The 23,264-nt window shown below is 33.9% G+C and overlaps 1 protein-coding gene across 1 annotated transcript in view; it reads right to left on the reverse strand.

Moving 5' to 3' along the window:
• Positions 1-23,264, reverse strand: part of PRKD3 (protein kinase D3) — a 53,608-nt gene that overhangs the window by 10,570 nt on the left and 19,774 nt on the right. Inside the window, exons 3-14 of the mRNA XM_006910395.3 lie at positions 22,816-22,954; positions 20,901-21,032; positions 19,665-19,822; positions 16,389-16,581; positions 13,382-13,459; positions 11,662-11,845; positions 10,107-10,230; positions 8,404-8,481; positions 7,106-7,382; positions 4,821-4,873; positions 4,007-4,079; positions 2,936-3,042 (exon numbers count right to left, since the gene is read on the reverse strand). Coding sequence (XP_006910457.1) covers positions 2,936-3,042; positions 4,007-4,079; positions 4,821-4,873; positions 7,106-7,382; positions 8,404-8,481; positions 10,107-10,230; positions 11,662-11,845; positions 13,382-13,459; positions 16,389-16,581; positions 19,665-19,822; positions 20,901-21,032; positions 22,816-22,954 — 1,596 coding nt within the window. The remainder of the gene's footprint in view (positions 1-2,935; positions 3,043-4,006; positions 4,080-4,820; positions 4,874-7,105; positions 7,383-8,403; positions 8,482-10,106; positions 10,231-11,661; positions 11,846-13,381; positions 13,460-16,388; positions 16,582-19,664; positions 19,823-20,900; positions 21,033-22,815; positions 22,955-23,264) is intronic.

Here is a 23,264-nt window from a genome sequence, read left to right on the forward strand (position 1 = left end):
TTTTATATTACCATATCTATGAAATGCAATGTTGACAGTTTATGTAATTATAAATCCTTTCTATACATAACCATATGTAGACATAATACACATAATACCTTAAGAAATTAAACAAATGAAATCATCCCATTTAATATTTAACAATATTTTATAGATAATTCCCCACATAGATTTATTCAATAAATATTAGATGAGTATTCGCTATGTGCCTAGTACTATATAAGTAGTCTGGATTCATCAGTAAACAAAACTGACAAATGTCTCTTGGAGCTTCTTAATTCTAGCAAGGTAAGAAAGACAATAGGTGAAAAACTAGTCAATCATCTACTATGGAGGTGATGACTACTGTAGCGAAAAGACAAAGTAAGGGAGTGCAGGGGGAAGGGGTAGCTTTAATGGTGAAGAGAATGCAAAGGATTTATTGAAGAAATGACATTTGGGCAAAAACGTGATGGAGGTTAAGGAAATATGCCATGCTCATGATGGGAAGAAGAAAGTATTCCAGGCAGAGGTAACAACTAATGCAAAGTCCGTGAGATAGGACCACATCTGGTGAGTTTGGGGAACAGCAAGAAAGTCAATATGGCCATCATTTGGAAAAGAGATTCATTTGTTGACTATAGTATCTGCAGTGTTTGGAACTTTTTTCAAGGGATTTTGGTTCAGCTTAATAGTCAAAGATGTCTAAAAATGTCTTGTGCTCATGTCTATTAAAGTGATAGAAATACAGAGCCTATTAACCAAGTGCTCAAGAGACAGGCTGGATGTCCCTGGGTAAACTGTAAGGTCACTTCTAAATTAATGATTCTATATATTTTTCCTTTCTGTCACCAGAAAGGTTAAAGCTGTGGTCTCAATAATATGCTTATTTAGTCTTTATCTTTTCCGTTCTTTATAAAGATGTAGGTGTGGAGCTGCAGATGAAGATTACAATACCAGGATCAGGGGTTCAGCCAGCCTTTTAGGTTTGATGAGAACTACATATAAGAACCCAGGGCAAAGACGAGAAAGTAAAGATGACACAGCTGGAGGGGGAAAGGGAGAACCACAGGGTGGTATGGGTTCCTTTCAACCCATTTGAAAATCTAGCTGAAATGCTCATATGACTAAATCTTGTGGAACTAAATTTAGTAAATGAGCTATTTGAAAATTTCCTATTAAAAAATGTATTTGCCACATTAATTCAGATTCTACTAATAGAATTACAATTCATATACAAAAGAGGTTAATGTTTATCTTTACACTATACATACAGAAGAATATGCAGAGTTTCTACACTGCAAAGGAATAAATGAAGTCACAATTTTACATATGTGTGTACACACATATTGAGCAGGTCCAATGTGGTAGAGCAGAAAGAATATGTGGTTTGGAGACAAACTTAGATTCAAAAATCTATCTTCTTTCTGTGTGAGTTTGAGAAAAAATAAGTATGTTTCTGACACAAAGTAAGCCATTGACTAAATATAAAAATATAAATATTTAATGTAAACAATTTTAAGAGAATCTATAACAAAGGTAGAATTATATTAAATTTAAGATGACATTACTATATTTGGAGACATGCTACAATCACTTAATTTTACTCCAAGTTGGGCAATTTCAAGGAAGATAACCAAAAGGATATAATAATAAAGTTTTTGCATTGTGCATGATCTGAAAATTCCTATATTCAGTTATTATGATCCACAGTTGATTACATGGGGAAAGAGCTTCAGTGTGTAGTTCAGAGCTATGTTTGTGCTTAAAGTGACAAAAAAATCAAGCTTTAGGAATAAACCCTTAAATTTTATTATTTTTTTGCATATTAGTTGGACAATGAGACAGAATCCAAAGTTAGATATGAAAAAAGATCTCAACAATATATTCACACCCTAAATACAGAGTCTGAATGATATTAATGTTCTATTTAAGGTAACTTTCTCTGTAGGAGGAGGTAGCCTTAAAGTGACCACAGGTAGCTTGCAGACCAATCTTTTGATTATTACTCCTCTGAAAAAGAAGTAAGGCAAATGTTACTACTAGTGACCAACGACGTAATAAATGTAAAATTAATTATGTGTTGAGAAATTTCTTACCTTCTTCTTCAAAGAAGCATTAAGTTCAGTAAGTGTGTCTTCTCGAAATTCACCCACAAGCAAATAGGGTACTGACAGCATTAACTATTAATCACCATTTCTTAAATATGCAAAAGCTATACAATGAATTAACAGAAACTTGTATATTATAAATTGTTTATATGATATTAAACATAAAAAAAATTTAAAGTACTGAAATATTTATCAGAAAAATCAAAAGATAAACCTAAATTTCAGTTTTCTAGATGACCCCCAAAAGAGATAAAAATGTTAAATGAAAATAAAAACACACAGTAATTTATTTTATAGGATTTAAGTCACTGCCACTATATCTTTAAAAATAGACTTTAATGGATTAAACCTATATAAAATTAAATCTCTAGAGTTTTGCATAAAATAACCACTACTGTTAAAAGGTAAACAATTTTTAAGCAGTCTTTATTTTTACAGTAATTGCTGTAAGAATCATGTACCTCATCTGTGAAACGGGTGGTATAACAACGACTCAACAAAATGTAGCAGATAAATCAAGTACTTTGAGCTCCTGGAGTGATGAATTAAGAATGAAATTTTCTTTTTCTAAAAGATTTTACGTATGAAAATATGTTCCAAATTATTATCATAGAGCAAAATAATGATAGGCCTTTCAACTTCCTAGCTTAGCGTAATCTAATTTTTCCTTTTAAAAAAGAACGAGTTGATTCAGATGCTCAACAATCTCTCACTGAGCCAAAAGGTTATAAGATGTGAATAAAACAAAAAACAAATCTTATTTTGGTCAGTACATGAAACAGCCTTGGATTTAAAACTCATAAATCAAAAATCAAAACCAATATAAAGCAACTTTGTTTTATTACCTGTAAAATAGCCACTTCATTACGGAGTTGACTTTCCTGTTTTGTGGGAAATCTCATCTTATCAATTACTTTAATAGCCACATCCCTTCCAGTCTTTCTATGTTTTCCTATTTAAAAAAAATTATATATATATATAGAAAAGAAGCAAATTGACAGCTCACATACAAAAGCTTTATCACAAAGTTGTCCACAATTTATATGGATTTACTCTTACGTTTCTTTTCTTTGGTTCATTTTGTCCTTTCTCCTTCACTCATCTTTAATTTTGAGAAATAAATTATGTTTTCCCTCTACAGTATTTGCTCCTAATAAAGGATGTTTCATTATTTGAAATGGTAGGAAATTTGAATCAACTTGTTTGGTGAAAAGTAATCTACCTTATTAAATAAATGAAAGTTAACTACCCTCCCTTAGTATTCAGATACTGTGTTGATAAAAACATTGTTCCAATGAATTAATTTTATTCTGGATTTACTGAGTCAATACAGTGATTTAACATATTAGAGCCTGGAGGCAGTAAGGCCAACTAGGAGACCACTATAATAGTCTCAGCAAAGGATGACAAGAGTTTAATATTTCTTTTGCACCGTGGTTCACAGCTTATAAAGTACTTTTATGTATATTAGGTTTAATTAATATTAACTACCCTGAGAGCTATGCAGGTCAGGTTTTATTTGCTCCATTAAACTGATGAAGATACTGAGACACAGTGAGGTTAGATGACTTTGCCAATATCTTAAGTCACAGAGCTGGATAAGATCTCAGGTCTTCAGACCTGCTATAACTTTTATGCCAACAGTAGACAAACGGTGCCATTTGTGTTGGAAAAAACAGTAAGGCACATACGTCAATAAACAAGCCTTCACAGCCCAACATAAACTTCAAACAATTTATTTTTCCCACTTAAATGTCTTTATGTAAGAGCTACAAGAAGAGATAAAGTAAGGCTATTGCGAAACTAATTTTATGATTCTGTTACTTAATTGTGACAATACATAACAAGTGGCAGATGTTTTAAGATTTCACAATATTTCTGTAGTGTGCACCATATGCAAGTCTATAGTCACTTACCTCCATAAACGATGCCGAACTGGCCTGAACCGAGTACCTCATCTGCAAAGATCTGGTAAACACTACTGATGTCCTGTTCAGGAAAGAGAAGGCAGTATTATTATCCTCCACAAGGCAACATCAATATCTCTGACTCTTTTCATTCAAAGACAAATTCATTTGTTTTTATGAAAGAAGCAACTAATTTCCATAACAAAATATTTTATAAAACATAAGCTTTTTAGGTCCTAAAAAAGTAAGCCTAATTTTTATACTATCTTAATGTGATGTATAATGTACTCTGTAAGAAGACCTTTGGGGGAAAATGCTCTGGATTTTAAAAAAATCTTACATTTATTAAGTAGTGATCTATAAAAAGTAAATTTAGTCTCCTAGGCCTCAATTTCCTCATTGATAAAGTTGATGTGGTAACATCTATCTCACTGGATTTAGTAAATTAAATGAGGCTATGGATAAAGTATCAAGATGTCCAGGTATTGGTCTACATCTCTTAAATCCGTTCTAATTTTTATTTTATTTTAACATTATCATAAACATTTATTGAGCCCTAACTGTATATGGGACTCTGTGATAGGTCGCTAATTTATAACAGACTTAAGGGGCTTATGATATAATAAGGGAAATAGAAAAATCTATTAAAAATATAAACAATTCAGAACATCATATCAGGGTCAAATCAGTACTACAGTTAAGGCCAGTCTAACATCTTTTTTTTTTACCAAATGACCAGAATATCCTATACTCTCCATTCCCTCTGAAAAACACATACTGATTGATATCTATAGCAGCATAACAAGCTGTAATTTTTACTTACAACATTCTCCTGGATCTGACAATTAGACACAGAGATACTGGTAGACAAATCTTCTGTAAAATATAATATTGATGTATGAGAAAAGAAAACTGTTAATATATGACTTAACAATATTAATATTTACTGACATGTGAATGCTCACAGTACATTAAATTTTTTAAACTGGTTAACATTCAGTTAACATAATGTAATTACATTTGTTAAAAAAAATTGATTCACACATGCAACAGTAATCCAGCAAGAGAAAGTGGATAACATATTATACATCCATACAAAGGAATACTAGCTAAACACTTCCTAATTATAGTTGTAAGTACCAAATCAGAAAGCAATCCATGACGTATTATTAAGTTCAAAAGGTAAGTTGCAGGATAGTGGCACTTGAATTAAAAACAAGGAAAAATATGATTACCTCTGGTGAGTGAGACAGGTAGTGTTGGGGAACAAAGATTTTAGTCTTTATATACTTGTATACTGCTTTCATTTATTTAAAACATAAAAAGCATATGTATTACTTCAATAAAAAATTCGAAAGTTAGGTAAATCTGTATAATGACATGAAAATATATCTGACGTATATAAAATAGTGGATAAAAGCAAATTGTGAAGAACATCCAGAGTACAACCACATTTTTCATAAAAATTAAAATATGGCAATTAGTACAGATGTTATAGGTGCCCCTTCCCCAATGCCTCCCCAAATCAAGGAATATATACCAAACAAAATTAATGTGTCTAAAACTCTGCTTTATGTAGTTCCAATCTCCCAGTCTAAGTCACTATTTATTATTTCAAAGGCTTCCACTGTCTAGAGCTCCATCCAGTTTTAATTTCTATTGCTTCCCAGAACTCTGTTCCAGATAGGTTACAAGGACAGCAGCAGCAGCAGCAGCAGCAACAGAGTAACAGTATCACTAATGTATCCGAAACTGTGCTAAGTGCATTAACTGCATTAGGTATTATTAGGCCCACTTTAGAGAACTGTAGGGACCAAGATCACACCGCTAGTAAGCAGAAAACTGGGGTTTCATTCTCCAGAATCCTCACTCTTAACCCTTCTGTAATTTTGCCTTTAGGAATTCTCAACCCTAGGGAGGAGTTCTTTGTGTGGGCTTGAGGTTTCAAAACCCAATTACAAATAAAATTTGTGAGTATGTGCCTGGATTATATTGGGAAAAGGTCAGTGATTTTAATTAGAATATACGACATTTCTAAAACCCCCTCAAACTTAAGAAGCACTGTGAATATCCATCTATTCAACCTCTAATAATATTAGACACCAAACATGTTCATGGTCATTACCTTTGTCCCTGTCTCCTTAACTAGTATCACTACTCCATCCGCCTCCCCCCTTTAGCCTTTCCTATCCTAACCTCCCTGAGATGGAAGCTCAAGGTCCAGGCTCAGTTCTTCTGCCATGAAGTTTGTTCACTCTTTCTATACATATTTGAGGTCCCTGAGTAACGCATTACTCCTTTTTGCACTCTTCTGCTTTATGGTACCGTCAAACACCTGTGTACCTATGTCTTATCTCCCTAAGTAGCTTTTGAAATGTCCGTATTTCTTTTGCATTCTAGATCAGGGCCTAGCATAATGCCAAGAACAGTTGCACAAAATAATATAGCTGAACTGAAATAAACTATACTTAGAAATTGGTTATCTGTTTCAATTTAAATATATTTGAATTGAATGAATATGTTTCCCCATAAATAATATAATACCAGTGAGCAGAAAGTGACATTATATATGGCTTTCTGATTTAGGTTTTATTTTATAAATGTCATCAGTGCAAAGGACATATGTTTCAATAATTTTTTAATATTTCTGAATGTTTTAATTCAGTTAAAGGAAATAGAGCATTTCTGACTTTATTGATTTCATGACTGTGATGTGAACTATAACTCTTCATGGACTGTTATATCACTTAATCCAATGAGAATTCATGGATGACAAATGCTTTTCTATACCTTATAGGTTCTTTCATTTAATACTGACAGCTCTATAAAGAACGTACCATTACAGAGAGGTACAGTACTTATCTAAGATCACGTAGAAGGTGGGCCGAGACAGGATTTAAATGTAGGGAGACTGACCCTGGAGCCTAGCTCTGGGGACCGTATGTACACACTATAAGCAAGATAACCTTATAAAGGAATTAACTAATGGTATTGGTTACTAAAGATAAAACATAAAATGAGTATTAAAAATACATACAGAAACATGACCATACCACGAAATGCTTAAGACCCAGAGGAGAGAAAACCACCAACAAGCGTATTGCTTACTGTGATCTTTCCCTTGCCCCGGAGAAGTGCAAACACTGGCTTGAGGGGTAACGGGCATGAGAGCTTGGCGAATCGCTTTTTCCCAACTCTGTGCTACATCAAGTCCAACTCCAGTGGCAGCAAGAACAGGATTGTGAGAGCTGTCCCCATTGTTCTCACCAACAAAGTATACCATAGTATCAGTGATGATTTCAAAACAATGTGGGTTGCTGCCTTGTGAAATGTTTGTGAAATCTTGTGGTGAAGATATGCGGAGAATTTCTGAAAGTGGAATTTCCTGAGGTAAAAAATTAAGCATTGAAAAACATAAATACTTGTTTTTATTTTCAAATACACTAAACAACCAAAGATATGCATTCTAATAAATACCATTAAGATGAACACAAGTATGTGGCACAATACACAGTCAAGTCCTAACGACAGTATCTGCCTTGAATGATCTGCATGTCCAATAATGCCAGAGGCAGAGTGTGGAGTATAATAATTAAGCCAGCGGCTCATTAGAATGCAAGGAAAGAGAAGGTTTAGGAAGCCAATGGCTGCTACATCCAACACTTGTCACTTTTCAATTGTCATTAAATATCAACTCAATGACTACTTCTGAAGTGGCTGCTGTCTGCAAGATACATCCCCCAAGAGTATGAAGCAGAAATAGTATCAGCAAATTAGAATGTCAGTGTTGGTTGTTTAAGTAGGTCATTCTGGTTCTGTCCATAATTGTAACAAGCATTTTAGTTCCACTTCCTAAGGCAAAAATATTTATTAAAAAAAAAAACCCAACCAAGTCATTAGTTTTACTGTTCTTTCTGATACAATTGCTATACTTCCAATTTTGTTTGGTGTCAGTCGGCCACATGGCAAAATGTGAAGCAAGCCAAGCAAAGAAGACTATACAAAGTAGATGAAGAGCCAAAAGAAGTATTTGAGAACTGGGGAGTAAGGTGAAATGAAAAGTGAGAGAAACATCGAATGCCACGTTGGCCTCTTCTGGAGGCCATGATCATGGGAGTGTCTAAATAGTTAACCTAAGTCAAAGTATCAAGAAGTAAAGCAGCAGCAACCTGACAAGCTGGCCAAAAACAAACAAAAAAACTCACCTTTGGCAGCAGAGTCGTAGGGGGTAAAATGGAGGGATGGGGGGCAGGTATTCAACAAGGAACTTAGCAGTGACTTCTATAAACTATATTAGGCAGAGTCATAATAGGTATATTCCAATATAACAATAAATAAATGTTATTCAGCTATATTTGGAAAACATACAGTATTTTAACACATTTTTTTAAATGTGAAATCTTTACCTTATAATACTTTGATCCAGATTCGTTTTGAAACAATGTTAGACATTTGCTGTCAAGTCTCCAATAATGCCTCTTTCTCTATAAAATAAAGATTATAAAACAGGTTCAAAAATAATTATTCTTCCAAAGTATCTGTATTTTTCTTTTCCTTTCGCTTTTATTCCTAAATCTGTACTTTTTAATAGGTTTAAAATTCATTAGTTTCAAAATTCTGAAACTATATAAAGGACATATAGCGAAAAGTATCATCATCCCACCATCACTCATATCCCACTCCTACCCTTACTCCTGGCAGTGATGTTATTAGGTTTTTGGGAATCCTTTGAGAGGATTTTATGCATGCATATGCAAATGCATATCTACTACACACATGTGGGGAGAAAGAGAGAGGGAGGGAGAGGGAGAGAGGGTGAGGGAGGTACATAGGGAGGGAAGGAAGAAAGAGAGGAAGGGAAGGAAGGTGTGGGGAGAGAAAATTTACTGATAGGCTAAATTTCTAAAGGCTGGCTTACTGGGTCAAAAGATATATGCACATATAATTTTGCTTGACGGTATTAAATTATCTGACGTAAGATTTGACCCCATTTATAGGCTAATGAACAACATGTAAATGTCTTACTCATACCTTCACTAATGTTGCTAAACTTTTTGATCTTTGCTATTTGAGCTAGTATTTCACTGAAATTTTAAACTGTATTTTAAGATTAAGCTCTTATGTTTAAGAGTCATTTGTATTTCCCTGTCTGTGAACACTGTGTTAATTAGCTTCTTTCACTTAGTAAATGCATTTAAGGTTCTTCCATGTCTTTTCATGGCTTGATAGCTCACTGCTTTTTAGTGCTGAGTAATATTCCATTATCTGGATATATCAGTTTACTTATTATTAGTCTACTGAAGGACATCTTGGTTGTCTCCAAGTTTTGGCAATTATGAATAAAGCTACTGTAAACATGCACATGCAGGTTTAAAAACTTATGTGGACATAAGTTTTCATCTCCTTTGGGTAAATAGCAAGGAGTGTGATTGCTGGCTCATATGGTAAGAGTTTTGCAAGAAACTGCCAAACTGTCTTCCAAAGTGCCTGCGCCATTTTGCATTCCCATCAGCAATAAGTGAGAGTTCCAGTTGCTCTACATCCTCCTCAGCATTTGGTGGTGTCAGGGTTCTGGATTTTAGTCATTCTTATAGGTGTGTAGTGGCATCTCATTGTTTTAATTTGCATTTTCCTGGTGACATATAATGTGGAGCATCTTTTCATATGCTTATTTGCCATCCTTGTACCTTTGTTGGTTAGGTATGTATTAAGGTATTTGACCCACTTTTTTAATCAGCTGTTTTCTTACTCTTGAGTTTTAAGAGTTCGTTGCATATTCTGAAGAGTCTTTATCAATGTCTCTTTTGCAAATATTTTCTCTGTTTGTGATTTGTCTTCTCAGTCTCTTGACACTGTCTCTCACAGAATAGAAGTTTTAAATTGTAATAAAAGTTCAGCTTATCGATTATTTCTTTCATACATTTGGTATTATTACCTTAGACCCTTTCTAAATTTCTAGTGCTCTACCAGTTTGTAAAGACAAGATATTAAATATTCTGTCTTTTAAAAATTCTCTACAAATATATACACATACATATATATCATTCTCATTTTGAAAATAAAGCACATAACGAAATTTCGCCACATAGAAATGTCTGTGATTACTGACCAGGGTGTCCCTGCTGGTGTAATGGACCATCCATCCTTCTTTCACCATCGTGCTGCTCTTCCTTTTTGTGTGCTTAATGGATTGTACAACTCTCATAAGCGGAATATTATTGCTTGTTGATGGACTAAAAAATATTTAATATTTATGATAAATATTGATAATTTTAATTTTAAAAAATCATACATACTATAAGTTCATCAAGCCCTTTTAAAGATAATTGAGCTAAAATTTTTCAAAATATCTTGTGAAGACAAACAATGGCTTAAGAAGAGAATTAATCCTGTTATGATGATACATAGTTGATCTATAAAAGATTAAAGTAATACTGTTAAGTCCTCATTATTTGTTATAAATATTTTCTGGAGATCACAAAACATAAGAAAACAATGAACAGAGCAGAAAGAATTCTCCCTAATGAGAAGATCCGGAGCCCAGGAGAGGGTCCCATTTGGGATTGGTATTAAGGAAGCTTCCTGCCCTAGGCAGCAAGATAAATTAGTAAATTCATAACCAGGCAAAAATTATACCTATACTCAAATTCACAGTTTGTTCATATTTTTATAAAAAGTATTTAGTAAAAGATATTGAAAATTTACAGATATTAAGAAAATAATAAATAACGTAATGAGTCAAATCAGGTAACATTGAAACATGGGTCAGTAACAGTGTCACAAGAAAAAAAGAGCAGTTTGTGGGGTATGTATAAAACATACACTGTTTTTGAGTTTGACTCTCAAACAGTTAATACATTCCCTTAAATTATGAAGTAGTCATGATTAGGAAATTAGCTAAGTTCTCTTAAGAGTCTCCAAACTGGGTAAACATAAAGTTTTAGTTAATAATAATGATAATAAGAACTGTAATTTAAGGATAAGCCAAAGTGAATAAATGACAACTCAGTCATGTAAGACTGAAAAAATGACACATTCACTTTAAATACTTCTTCGTTGCTAATGAAAAACAAAACCTGCCAATGTGTGAACATTTTACTACAAAGTAGTACACCCCACAGGGCTATATATACAAAACACTGAGTTTCTATTAACATAGGAGATATTTAAAAGCTTTATAATCCAATAACATTTTTACAAAGTTCTAAAAGCCAGAATAATTGTGGTAATATGAAAACTGTCCCCAAATTTGTCACCAACATCTTTGCGCAAAGTTCTCAGGTATATATTCTTACTGGTGTTTCTAACATCGGGTAATCTCCTTGCATAAAGGCTATGTGAAAGTGGTTGCTTTAACTGGTGGTTCAATTCTGACATTTTGTGGGGGCTGCTCCAGAGCTAGATATGATATCTAGACTATATTTAAATAAAGCATTTTTCTCTTTAAGAAAACAAGATTCCCACACCTTCTCATCTTGAGTGGATGGGAAGATGATTTATTTCAGAAAGACTATGGTGCATGTCAAAGAGACACGAATTAATTAGATTTCCAATTAAACATTTTAGGTTCTACTTAAAGAGATGTGGGGCTTTTTCTTCATTAATGAAGCTCCCAGACTGATCTTGAATTTGGAAGTAGCTTGAAATACCTAACCATGTATTACCTGATTGTTTTAACAGCTTCTTCATCTCTTTCCACATCAAGATCAGCTGGATCCAGGAAGAATATCTTATCTTCTGGGGGAGATGGTTCTTCTGTGTCATCCAAACCCCGACTACCATCACTGTTCATGTCACTACTGTCAATATCCATTGGTATATCTGTGTCTGTTCCCAGACTGGATGGTTCTGGAAAAATTTTACATGAATTTCAGAGTTTTACATGAAGGGCAATCAATACATTTAAACAGAGACAGTATGTTATATATGAAAAAAAGTTTCAAAACTCCATGAAAATGTAGGAAATTATCTTTATGATTCAGGATAAAGAAATATTTCTAAAGAAAGATACAAAATAAACTGTAAGTCACAAAATTAATTAATTTGATTATATTAGAATTTTAAATTTGTATATGACAAAAAAATACTAGAAATAAAGTAAAAGATTAGCCACCACTATTATGTCTGGTCAATTGATTTTCTACAAGGGTCCAAGACAATTGAATTGGAAAAAAATAGTCTTTTCAATATATGGTGCTAGGACAACTGGATATCTACATTTAAAAAATGAAACTGGACCGCTTCCTTAAATCAAATAGAAAAATTAACTTAAAGTGGACTACAGGCCTGAAGTAAATGCTAAACTTATAAAACTCTTAGAAGAAAACACAAGAGTAAATCTTTGTAACTTTACTAAAAACGTAAGTGACCCAAAAAAAAAAAAAGTAAGCTGGACTTTATACAGGTAAATATAAATTGATATTTATAAATAAACCGATATAGTGTTTCATATCCATTTGTCAATAAGTAGAAAACCACAAAAATACATGAACTATAAATCTAGAAAAGACTTCAGTAATATAGAAAAACAAGAAAACCAATCGTTCTCTGTCAATAGTGTTAAACTGAAACTATAAAAAACATGCCATAAGAGAAAATGTTAAATCTTAAGGAGATTTTAAATTTACATTCCTTATGCTGCTGCTTTTCTTCCTATAGAACTTAAAATATTTTACCAGTCACAGAAATGTTAAAGAAAAACTATGATGAAAGTTTAGAGTCATTACTCCTTCCTTCCAAAAAAGGTAATCACTTCAATATAATCTTGAAAAGAGAAAAAAAAAATGGCAAAAAGGGAAAATGTTTAGTTGATAATTATTTGATAAAGAGACAGTGAGGCTATACAATGTGTTCTAACGATTACAAACTAAGAAGCCAGGCCAAAGGAGTTCAAATCTCAACTCTACCACCTACTGTCTGTATTTCTTAGGCAAATTATTTAATGTCTTTGTGCCTAAGTTAACTCATCTGTAAGTAGCTACCTCAAAGGGCTGGTCTTAGGATTACATTCTAATATGTGTTAGAGTTTAGCACAGTGCGTGGCATACAGTAAACAGTAAATAAATGCTAGGACTATGAAATAGTGCTAGGGATAACTGCAAGGTTTTAAAAATGTCTTTTTATATCTAAAGATGAAAGAGGATATGTAGCACTATTGGCTATATTAGACTACAAAGTGGTAGATAGCTAAAGGAAAGATGGAAAGGCATAATTACTAATAAAAGTATATCATCACTGATTTCTGTTTTTTGCTTGATTGTTAAAATCAGAAAGAGGTCAAAGTTAAAAAACGAAGTAAACAAAATATGCAAATATAACCTTACACAAAGAAAATACACAAAACTGTGACCTTTTCTGATCTTTTATGAAAATTAAGAATATTACCTCCATTGAAAGTAACCTCTCCAAGGCAGTCTCTCGGCACTTTTGATGCACAGCGCTTATGGCAATTGAATTTACAATCTAAAATAAAATATTTGCTTATTAATTTATGCAAAAAGTCAGGCAATATCAGATATGATTAAAGATTTTCTTCAAATCACTCACAAATAGAATATTATTAGAAATGATGATGATGATGACAGCGATGATGATAAAATCAAGTTTTCCTTTACTAAGAACTCAGGTCTTGGGCTAATGGTCTGGTTTCAAATTCTGATGCCATCTCTTAATAGTTATTTTAACTCCTCGGGGATCTCAGTTTCTTTACCTGTGAAATGAAGCTAAAATGTTGCTGGCAACTCCATGTTTCCTTCCTTCACCTCACATTTCATCTTTCCACATAGCCCTGAAGAGTTTCTCCAGCTGATTAAATTCCTTTCCAATATATGTCAGGTCCTTACTTTCAGTTTCTAATTATTAGGACCTACTGGATATGCAGAAAAGAGATTGAGATTCTACAACCAGTTATTAGGACTAGGTTAATTAGTGAGGGCTTCCCATACAACCTTGTAAGGAAGGAATGAGCTTCTCATGCACAAGGTCACCCACCTGCACATATGGTTCTTTTCAGTCTGCAAGAATCTCAATGTTGATAGCACTGCAGATCATTGTCAGGTACAAGTTGTTCAACACTACTCTGTATCTAAGTGGTTCTCAAACTATGGTCCCCAGACCAGCAGCATCAGCATCATTTGATAACTTTTTAGAAATGCAAATTCTCGGGTCCTATCCCGACCTGCTACATCAGCAGCTCTGGGAGTGGGGCTGAGAAATGTGTGTTTTAATAACCACTTTAGGTGACACTAAAATTGAGACCCACTGCTGTAAAACTGTCTAACAACACTAGCAATAACTGAGTAAAAAAATAATTTCAAGTCTTGACTTAAAAGGCCCATGAAATTAATAATTTGGTGGATGATAAAACTTATATAATACTGTCTTTTTTAATGAGAAGCCCTGGGAAAATTCATACACATTAATATCTTGCATATATCTTAAATAATTCAGTTTTTTTAATCTAAGGTTTCCAAATTGTGAAAAAAACAAGGTTTCCATTTTCCCTTTGAAAAATGTAGAGTCGAATTTACGGCTCATTGGCAGCAAGTATATAGTTCTAATGGCAATCATTTTTATTTCTCTGTATTCCTGCCCATGTTTTTATTAATTTGTTTACGCTTATCTTTTATATATGCTCTCAAGTCGCCTTGTAGTTTTACTACAACAAAGTAAAAAATAAACAGATGAATGAATGAATGAATGGTTGTTCTTCGAATTGTATTTGTTCTCAAATAATCCTGCATAACTGTTTTATCTTAACTAAATTATTGTTTTTTCTTTTTTAGCTTGAAAGGTCAATGAAAATGATGACTATTTTACTTTTTAAGCATTTTAATTCATATCATGAAAATCACTGAATAAATTCTGATTATTTTTGATTGATAACCAAAAATAATTTAGCTATATAGAAATATAACCTACTACTTTCTCAACTAATACAAGCATAAAACATTATTCTTTGAGCTCTAAGAAGTTAAACTAATAACCCAGTAGCAGAGTTAACTGGTTTTATTTCAAAATTCATTAATCTACATATTTATTCTAGTTCCTCTACAAAATATTTTACTTTTGTGTGTATGATTTTAGAATGTTTCTGTTCTGCTCAGCAGAGCAGCACTGTTTTACTACCTTTACTAAGATTATGTGTTGGCCAGAACGTGTACATCTGTTATTAATGTTCTTTCTCAAAACATTCCTTAGTAGCTGCTTGCCAATACACTTTAGTGTTGATATTTTAAAATATTAACATATATTAACTCATATTCAAAAGTAAGCTGTTGAAATAAAATTTCAACATGTACTTATGCCTGCGTGATGGTTATTAAATACTTGACAACAAACGTACAACCTAGTCTCTATTTGATGTTCCCCTACATTGCCATATATTACCAAAAAAGTTTTCTTATATACTTAAGTGAAATTTATATACAATTATTTGATTTTATATTGTAAACAGGATTTATTGTTGTAAAGACCTCAAATCTAATCTTTTATTTAGATGAAACTAAATAATTCAATTCCATAAATACTTCTACTAAATAAAAAGGTATGGTACCAAGAATTATTAGAACAATCACATGAAAACTCAGTACCTAAGATTATAGACTATTTATCCTATCCTGGTTCAATGACTAATAACACATTTAAACTCTCTATCTGGTTGCTCTATTATACTGCATTGCTGAGAAGAAGACATAAGATAAAACAGATAAAATCATTTGTTAAAAGCATAAAAACATTATACGACTATAGGAAAAAACTATTCCATTATTCTATTAAAAACCTGGTTCATTAAGAAATGTTTTTGGAATACAATGACAGTATTCTGGGTTAGTATCCAAATATGGGTATTTCCTATTATAATTCCAGTAGTTTTTACTATAGTCTACCTATTTTAGTGTGATTATTCTCTGGAATGAGTTTTTGTACAACTCTCCCAGCTACAGAATTAAAAACAAAACTCTCATAGTGTGTGTATGTCTGTGTCTGTGTATGTGAGAGAGAGAGAGAATATTTACTGGAAAGGAGGGAGCATTATTTTATATCTTGGGCAGTGTCTGTCTTTGGAGTCAGAAAGAATTAATCTCAACTATCTGCTTACTAACTGTTCCGTATTAAGAAATATTTAGCAGCCATACCGCAGAGATCCAAATTCTAGTTTTCTATTTACATTCCAATTTTTCTTTAGTACAATTCCTGGTACACAGTATACATACTGCAAACAGTAATAGTAAATGTGAATAAATACATGTGTGCATGTGTGTGTAGGTATCTTTCTTTTTTAAGCTATGAGACAAATTTCTTTGTTTTATTCTTCTAAAAAATATTTGAAACCTACATTTGCTAACAAAATCAGATATAAATTTTACTTAAGAAAAACATCCAATCCTACCTTTACACTGCATTCCCTGGCGGAAGAGGCCTTTCAGTAACCGCTTGCAGTACTGACATATTGTGGGACGGGTATAAGAGTGAACGGCAAATGTGTGTGGAACTTTTACTCTGCACATTACCATCTTTTCCATCCAGATTGGGCGACCACTCCAAGAAGGAATTCTCTTACTTGGTTCTTGGTGAACATGTGACTAAAATATAAGTAACTTCCATAAGTATAAGTCAACATTAAAAACAAAATATTAGGAGCAGGGCTTGACCACAAAAGTCATTTTGTTTTTTAACACTAAAGCCAAAATCTAGACATGTAGATATCAGCAATTTCCTTTGGAAGCTTAACTTACCAACCTTTGAATGAAAAAAGTATAAACGTTTTTGCTATTTATGCAAAAAAAGATATTTTCATCTATCTATCCACCTATCTACCTACCTCCCTTCCTCCCTCCCTATCTATCTATCTATATTTAAATATTCACTGTTTAACAATAAGTTGCCAGGCACAGATGATATTTTTCAAATAAAAAAGCAGAAGCCTTAAAATCAATTTATAACAGATGTTCAAATCTCTTCAAAAACTTTACCAAGAAATTAAGCATAGAAAAAATAAATTCAGAAAATGTTATTGCTGTTCTTCTTAAATTACTGAACACAATGTCTGAAAATATTTTAAAACAAATCCAAATATCTAACTACTTTCTAGATGTATTACAGGTTTTAGTATAGCTGCTTGCATCTTCACTGCTAGAACTGAGGTCCTGAGAGCTTTCACATACCTTCTATAACTAGTAATGCTTGTAACTCACGAAAGTTGAGCCATTCTACATTGATATGTTCAACCAACAGAAGGAGAAAAAAGCCAGAAGAAACCAAGAGACAGGGAAGTGTAAGGGAGAAATGAAGGGAGGGGGAAAAAAAGAAAGCAGGAAGAAGAAGAAAAAAGAAAAGGACAAACAAATGCAGGGCACTATAAACAGAATAAAAATATAGCCTCTGATGGAGTTTTTCACTAACGTGCAGCAAGAAATTCTCTAAAACAAATTACGAAATAGTTTAAGAGAATACAAAACAAATGTTAAAACCCAAACCAAGCTTGCATGCTTTAGCTGTCCAAGGTGTCCTGCTCTAGTCTGGTTCACCCTTTATCCATGCTGTCATGTATGGAGCACCTTCAGCAAAAGGAACACCACAGTGATTCTGCAAAGCTAACGGAGAAGCCAGCGGGAACCAGAAACAGATGTTTTAGGCCTTTGTTCATCCCTGGCTCCCTATGCTAGTGGTGACTCAACACTGCTTTCTTGCTCCTGCTACTTTCGGTTTATCTCAAGTTTAAAACACACAAGATGAAATAAGACTGATTTAGCCAGTCATCATCAAGTATACAGGAAACCCCTACAAGGAAAAACTTTCCTAACAGATCCCTTCATATGCTAATGGCCAGTCAGTGATTGCCTCTAGTCAAGTCCTGCTGGGATCACGGTACTAGGGACATGGTACAGAGCATGTGTGCACAGTGCCACAGCAAGAAGCCTGGCACATGAGAACCTAGGAGGCTCTTACTCTGCAGCCACTTGGGAGTTAGTTCCTCTCTAACCTTGGTTCGGATTTGAGTGTGTTCCATCTCCTATTCCTTATCTCCTCCATTCCTGTAGGGTCCTCTTTCCCCTCTTCCTTCTCTGATTTTCCTCCCTGAGTTCTTACTGTACCTCTTTCCTTTTGGAGACTACATGCTTGGATTGACAAAAGTAAGCTTCTTGACAGGCATTCCACTCTACAATTTCTACTTGTTCTTAAGAACTCCACACAGTCCAACCAATTCGACATGTCACTCTACTTCTTATACTTCCCTAAGGAATTTTCATCTTCAGGGTAAATTATAAACTAATGAATTAAAACATAATACCTTATTCATCTACTCTGTCCTGTTACATGCTAATCTAATAATACCCAACTGAGGGTAGCTGGCATGCCAATATCATTTACGGGGCTCTTAAAAGAACATATCTCTATCCTACAGGCCTCATTCCCAGATTAAGTTTCCTGTGCAGTTAAAATATAAAATGCACTAACTCTTCTATTACCAATCTTTTCTCAAGCTCTTGCATATGTTTACAATAACTCATTGTTCTCAGTTCCTTATGCTACAGTAGTCTTCTACTTTAAAAATCTTACACTAGGGCTAAGCAATATGGAAATATGGGACTTTTGTGAATGAATTTCAGAAGCTTTTACACTGGTGCGTTGGTTTAGCAAAATCTTGTGACTAGGATATCAAGAAAATAGCCCAAAGGCTTGATTTTATCATTAATTTACAGAAGACCAGAGGGGTTAGGGAAGCAACTAAATAATAAGATTGTAATCTACGAATGGAAATCATTTTAAGCACTATCAAATGAACAAGAAAGTTATTTCTTTCTTTCCCTGATCTACTACTTAACCCTTGAGGGGTACAATATATTAGAAAAAGTCATTAATTTAAAAATAATCAGATCTGGATTTAATTCTAATATCACTTACTAACTTGCTCTGTGATTTCAGTCTCATGGTGTACAGATCTACTGATAAATCCCACTGAGATACTGTGAGGGTCAGGGGGGTCCTTCACTCACTCATTCATTCATCACTGAATACACCTACTAAGTACCAGGTATTGTGCTGGGCATGGTGAGGTTTGCAAAGACGTTAGCATTGTTTTCTTTAAATAGATCATATTCTTCTTGAGGACAATCTAGTATATAAACACTATACACACCATCCAGGAAGTCTGAAAAGTGTTATGGCATTCAGATAATAAAATAACTTCTAGGTAAAGGGAAATCAGGAATGGTAGCTGTTGAGCTAGTTCTGGGAAAAACATGTAGGACAAACAAAGGCAAAGGAACGGGGAGCAAGGGTGTGTACAGGGAATGCTGAAGAGTACAGAGTGCTGGAAATACAGAATAAACGTTCCTGGTGGGGAGTTGTGTATTAAGCTGTAGTGTAATAAGATGGTCTGGATGAAGTGTGTAAGATCAAGTAAAATATAGAGACCAGGAGTTGGGATACCGGTTAGGAGGCGAATGCAGTGAGGCCCAAGTGATAATGTGATCCCAAATGATACGAAACGTATTTCATTATATTTGGTAAGCCCTGTCTCCATTAACACATTTTAAGTTTCTTAAGTGTAGGACTCTTACTATTCTTTAGTATATAACTTATATTCTAGGATGATGTCACATATCCTGTACGAAATAAGGAGTAACTGTACGATGCCCTTCTAGGACCTTAGAATACATACCTCTTCAGTGGGAAGTGCCACACATTCAGTCTGAAGAGGCCTTGGGACTGAGAGGCCAGGTCCTGGCAGGGATACATTTGACAGACGCCTCTTTCTTACTCCACTACAATTATTTGGAATCTTGAAGGCACATCGTTTATGGTAATTTAATCCACAGCCTAAATATATTTTAAAAGGTTAAAATATATAAGTATTTTATATATTTTTACTATGTAAGTATGTTACATAAAAAATAGGTGCTTCTTTTATTTATTTTCTCTGGCAGTGATAGTTATCCTAAGAACCAAGATGACAGGCTAAGTGGAAGCTGACAAATTCAAAAAGAATAAGAAATGTGTAGAAAAGTTTATTTAGAAAGGTTAAGTTAGTTTGAGTGGTAATTCTCGAAGTGTGGTCCCCAAGTTTAACATCACCTGATAATTTGTTAGAAATGTAAATTACTAGGCTCCATCCCAGACCTACGAGATCAGAAACTCTGGGGTTGGGGCCTAGCAAAGTATGTTTTAACAAGTCTTTGAGGTGATTCTGATGCATGGTAAAGTTTGAGAACTACCGGCTTCAAGCACTTCAGCAAACTGTGGCCTATGTACCAAATTCTTCCCAAGACATGTGAAAATTACATGAAATTCAAATTTCAGTATTTATAAAGAATTTTACTGGAAAACAGCATGCTCATTTGTTTACATCTTGGCTGTGGCCGCTTTCATGCTATGAGAGCAGAGTTAAGTAGTTGCAACAGAGACCATATGGCAGCAATACTTAAAATATTTATTCTGGCCCTTTACAGAAAAATTTTATTGATCCTTCACCTTAGAGTTTCTTAAATGGAAATGTGCAACTGCATCCTATTCCCTAGCAATTCTAATTCAGAACTTTGTTGTTGCATGTAAAACACTAACATTTTGGAAAAACAAGGAAGTTCATATTTATTGAGCCACAATTTTGCACCAAGTATTTTAACCATATTACCTCATTAAACCATTTACTCTTCATAAAACCAGGAAAGTAGAGCACGTTTTATAGATAGAAAAAATGATCCTCAGAGAGGTTTAGTTAAGTTGCCCAACAGTATGACTGAGTAAGTGGCAGAGCAAAGACCAGAGTCTAGACAGACCTCTTCAATTCTAAACCTTAGATACTACCTAGTCATGAACTAATGATCTGGTCTTTCATTGATGATTAGAGAATGCAAATGTGAAAACTTATTTCAAATGACACAAAGTTTAGAGCACATACCTTCACATTTCAGTCCCTGACGTACCAAACCCCAGAGCATCTCACCACAATAATCACAAAAAGTAGGAGCTTTGTAAGAATGTACATAGAGAGTGTGTGGACGAATCTGGAAATCTTCTACTGTAGCCAAAGCTTTAAAAAAAAAAAAGCATTAAAATAAACCTCATTTTGTAATTAGTATGAGATTAGGAAGGTTGATTATGTTTATTTACGTCAAAGCACAGAATCATTTTTTCTCTGAATTTCATCTGACTCTAAAAATAAATTATTTTCAGCATTTAACATTGTGGTTTTTAAACTCTACTTTAGGACGTTCATCAGCTTCAAATAATTTGAGCTCCAAAGTAGATCTATATGTAGGTATTTTGACCTCAAAGTGACAAGATTGCAAATAGTCATCAGGTTTGTTTTAGCCAATTAAAAACTGTTTAATGGGAGGAAGGAGGGAGGAAGAGGGTAGATGGGGGAAAAGGGGTCAAATATGTAGTGACAGAAACAAATCTAACTATGGGAGGTGAACACACAGTGTAAATATATATATGCCTTACTGTTAAAATGTACAGCTGAAACATCGGATTTTGTTAACCAATGTCACCATAAAAAATAAACGAATTAAAAATAAAAAAAAATAAAGAAATCTATTTAAGAAATAAACTGTTTAACACACTGGAAAATAGAATGTTAAAGTTAAAAAATAAATAAATGTAAAATTGTGGAAACTGACCTCAATTTACAACAATGTTTCTGTGAGAAATGCACTCAATTCTAACTTAAGAGCTCAGAATGTGCTCTCTGTCTGTTCTCCACAGTCCTAGTGGTTAAAAAAGAGTCTCCTCTTCCCTCCATAAGCAACTGAACAGTAAACACATCTGCCAGTAGACATCATCTCACCTCCACCTACAAGTCATTAGTATCCACAGTGGCCAGAGGAAGGCTCCGTAACAAAGGAGGAGTGGATGTGAGCATGACCTCCAGGGAAGACAGGGAGTGAAGAGCCTTGAGAGTGAAGAGGAAGTCAAGGATTGGGAAGTGTACAGGTGTGTGGGGGTTGTGGTATAGAAGAAGAATGACCAATGTAGGGGCTAGATGAATGGGAAGGATCAGGGACCAATATAGAATGGTGATGGTCAGAGGGAGCTCAAGTACTGGCTGCAAAGATGAATTTGAAAAGAGGAAAAAATGGTGGCAGGGCTCTGGACTCTTGGTTGGCCTTCCTCCCTTTCCTATCCTTACTTCTTTTCCGTCTTTTCCTTTCTCCCTCTCATTGTTATCCTCTCCCCGTCCCTTCTTCCCTCCTTTCCTACCAAACGAAGAGTTTGGCAGGCCTGCTATATGCATTCTTTGTTCCTTTACACTCCTCACTAACAATCCTGTCCATCTGCCACTGAGATCTGAAGTGGCAGGAGCTAAGAAACACTGAATGGCAAGAATAGGTGAGAGGGGGAAGGAGAGAGGTAAGAAAGTGCCCACTGAGAACAAGGAAAGAAGCATTATTTAAGTCATGGAAACAACCAGTATTGCAGTTGCCTCTTCTACATCTTCATTATTTTTTTTTCCTGATTTTTTTTCTGAACCCCAATTCTCTTTTTCTATACTCTTTACAGAAATGGGAAAAAGAGAAGAGAATTTTAGTATAATTGTTTTATTTGACTCAAAAAAGAATACATTCCTCTTCTAGTTTAACTGATAATTCCTTTAGCTTAGTAACACAAGTAAGTAACTCAGGGCTTATTTACCACTTTCGCATCTGTGATATAAACTTCCCGAAAGTAAAAATCATATGGTAACCATTATTATTGATGAAAGAAGTTAAGCAACTAGTACAAAGACTAAATATAATTGAACAGAGCATTTAAAACAAAAAATAAGGCTCACTGAAAAAAAGGCAACAAAATAAAAGAAGCTATTTACTTACCTGAAAGAACAACTTCTACTAGATCTCCTTCACGTATTTCATCTGCTGAGGTAATCAGCTGCAAAATATTTTCTGAGTTCATGTCATGGCGAAAGAGAAGAATTTTGTCATACATGCCAAAGAATCCACACTCTGGAAACTAAGGAAAATAGTCCTATATCAGTACAGGCACAGCTTTCTATTTTTATAAGTAAATGGCTCAATCTTACTAAAAATTTTTAAATGTAGTTTTTAGCCTAATCCTGTCTATTTGCTAACAAATCTATTAATATCTAAAAGATCAATCATGTATTCAAGCATCCTGGTTAATTTTCAAATTCAAAACAGAAAAGTAAACTTCAATATAATCATTGTCTTAAAACATATGTCTTTTAGAAATACAAGATTTCTTTATTCAGTTATTGATAGAGAATATTATCTTGAACTAATTGCTACTCTATCTTACATAG

This window comes from Pteropus alecto, unplaced genomic scaffold (genome assembly GCF_000325575.1).
Source record: "Pteropus alecto unplaced genomic scaffold, ASM32557v1 scaffold61, whole genome shotgun sequence".
NCBI lineage: Eukaryota > Metazoa > Chordata > Mammalia > Chiroptera > Pteropodidae > Pteropus > Pteropus alecto.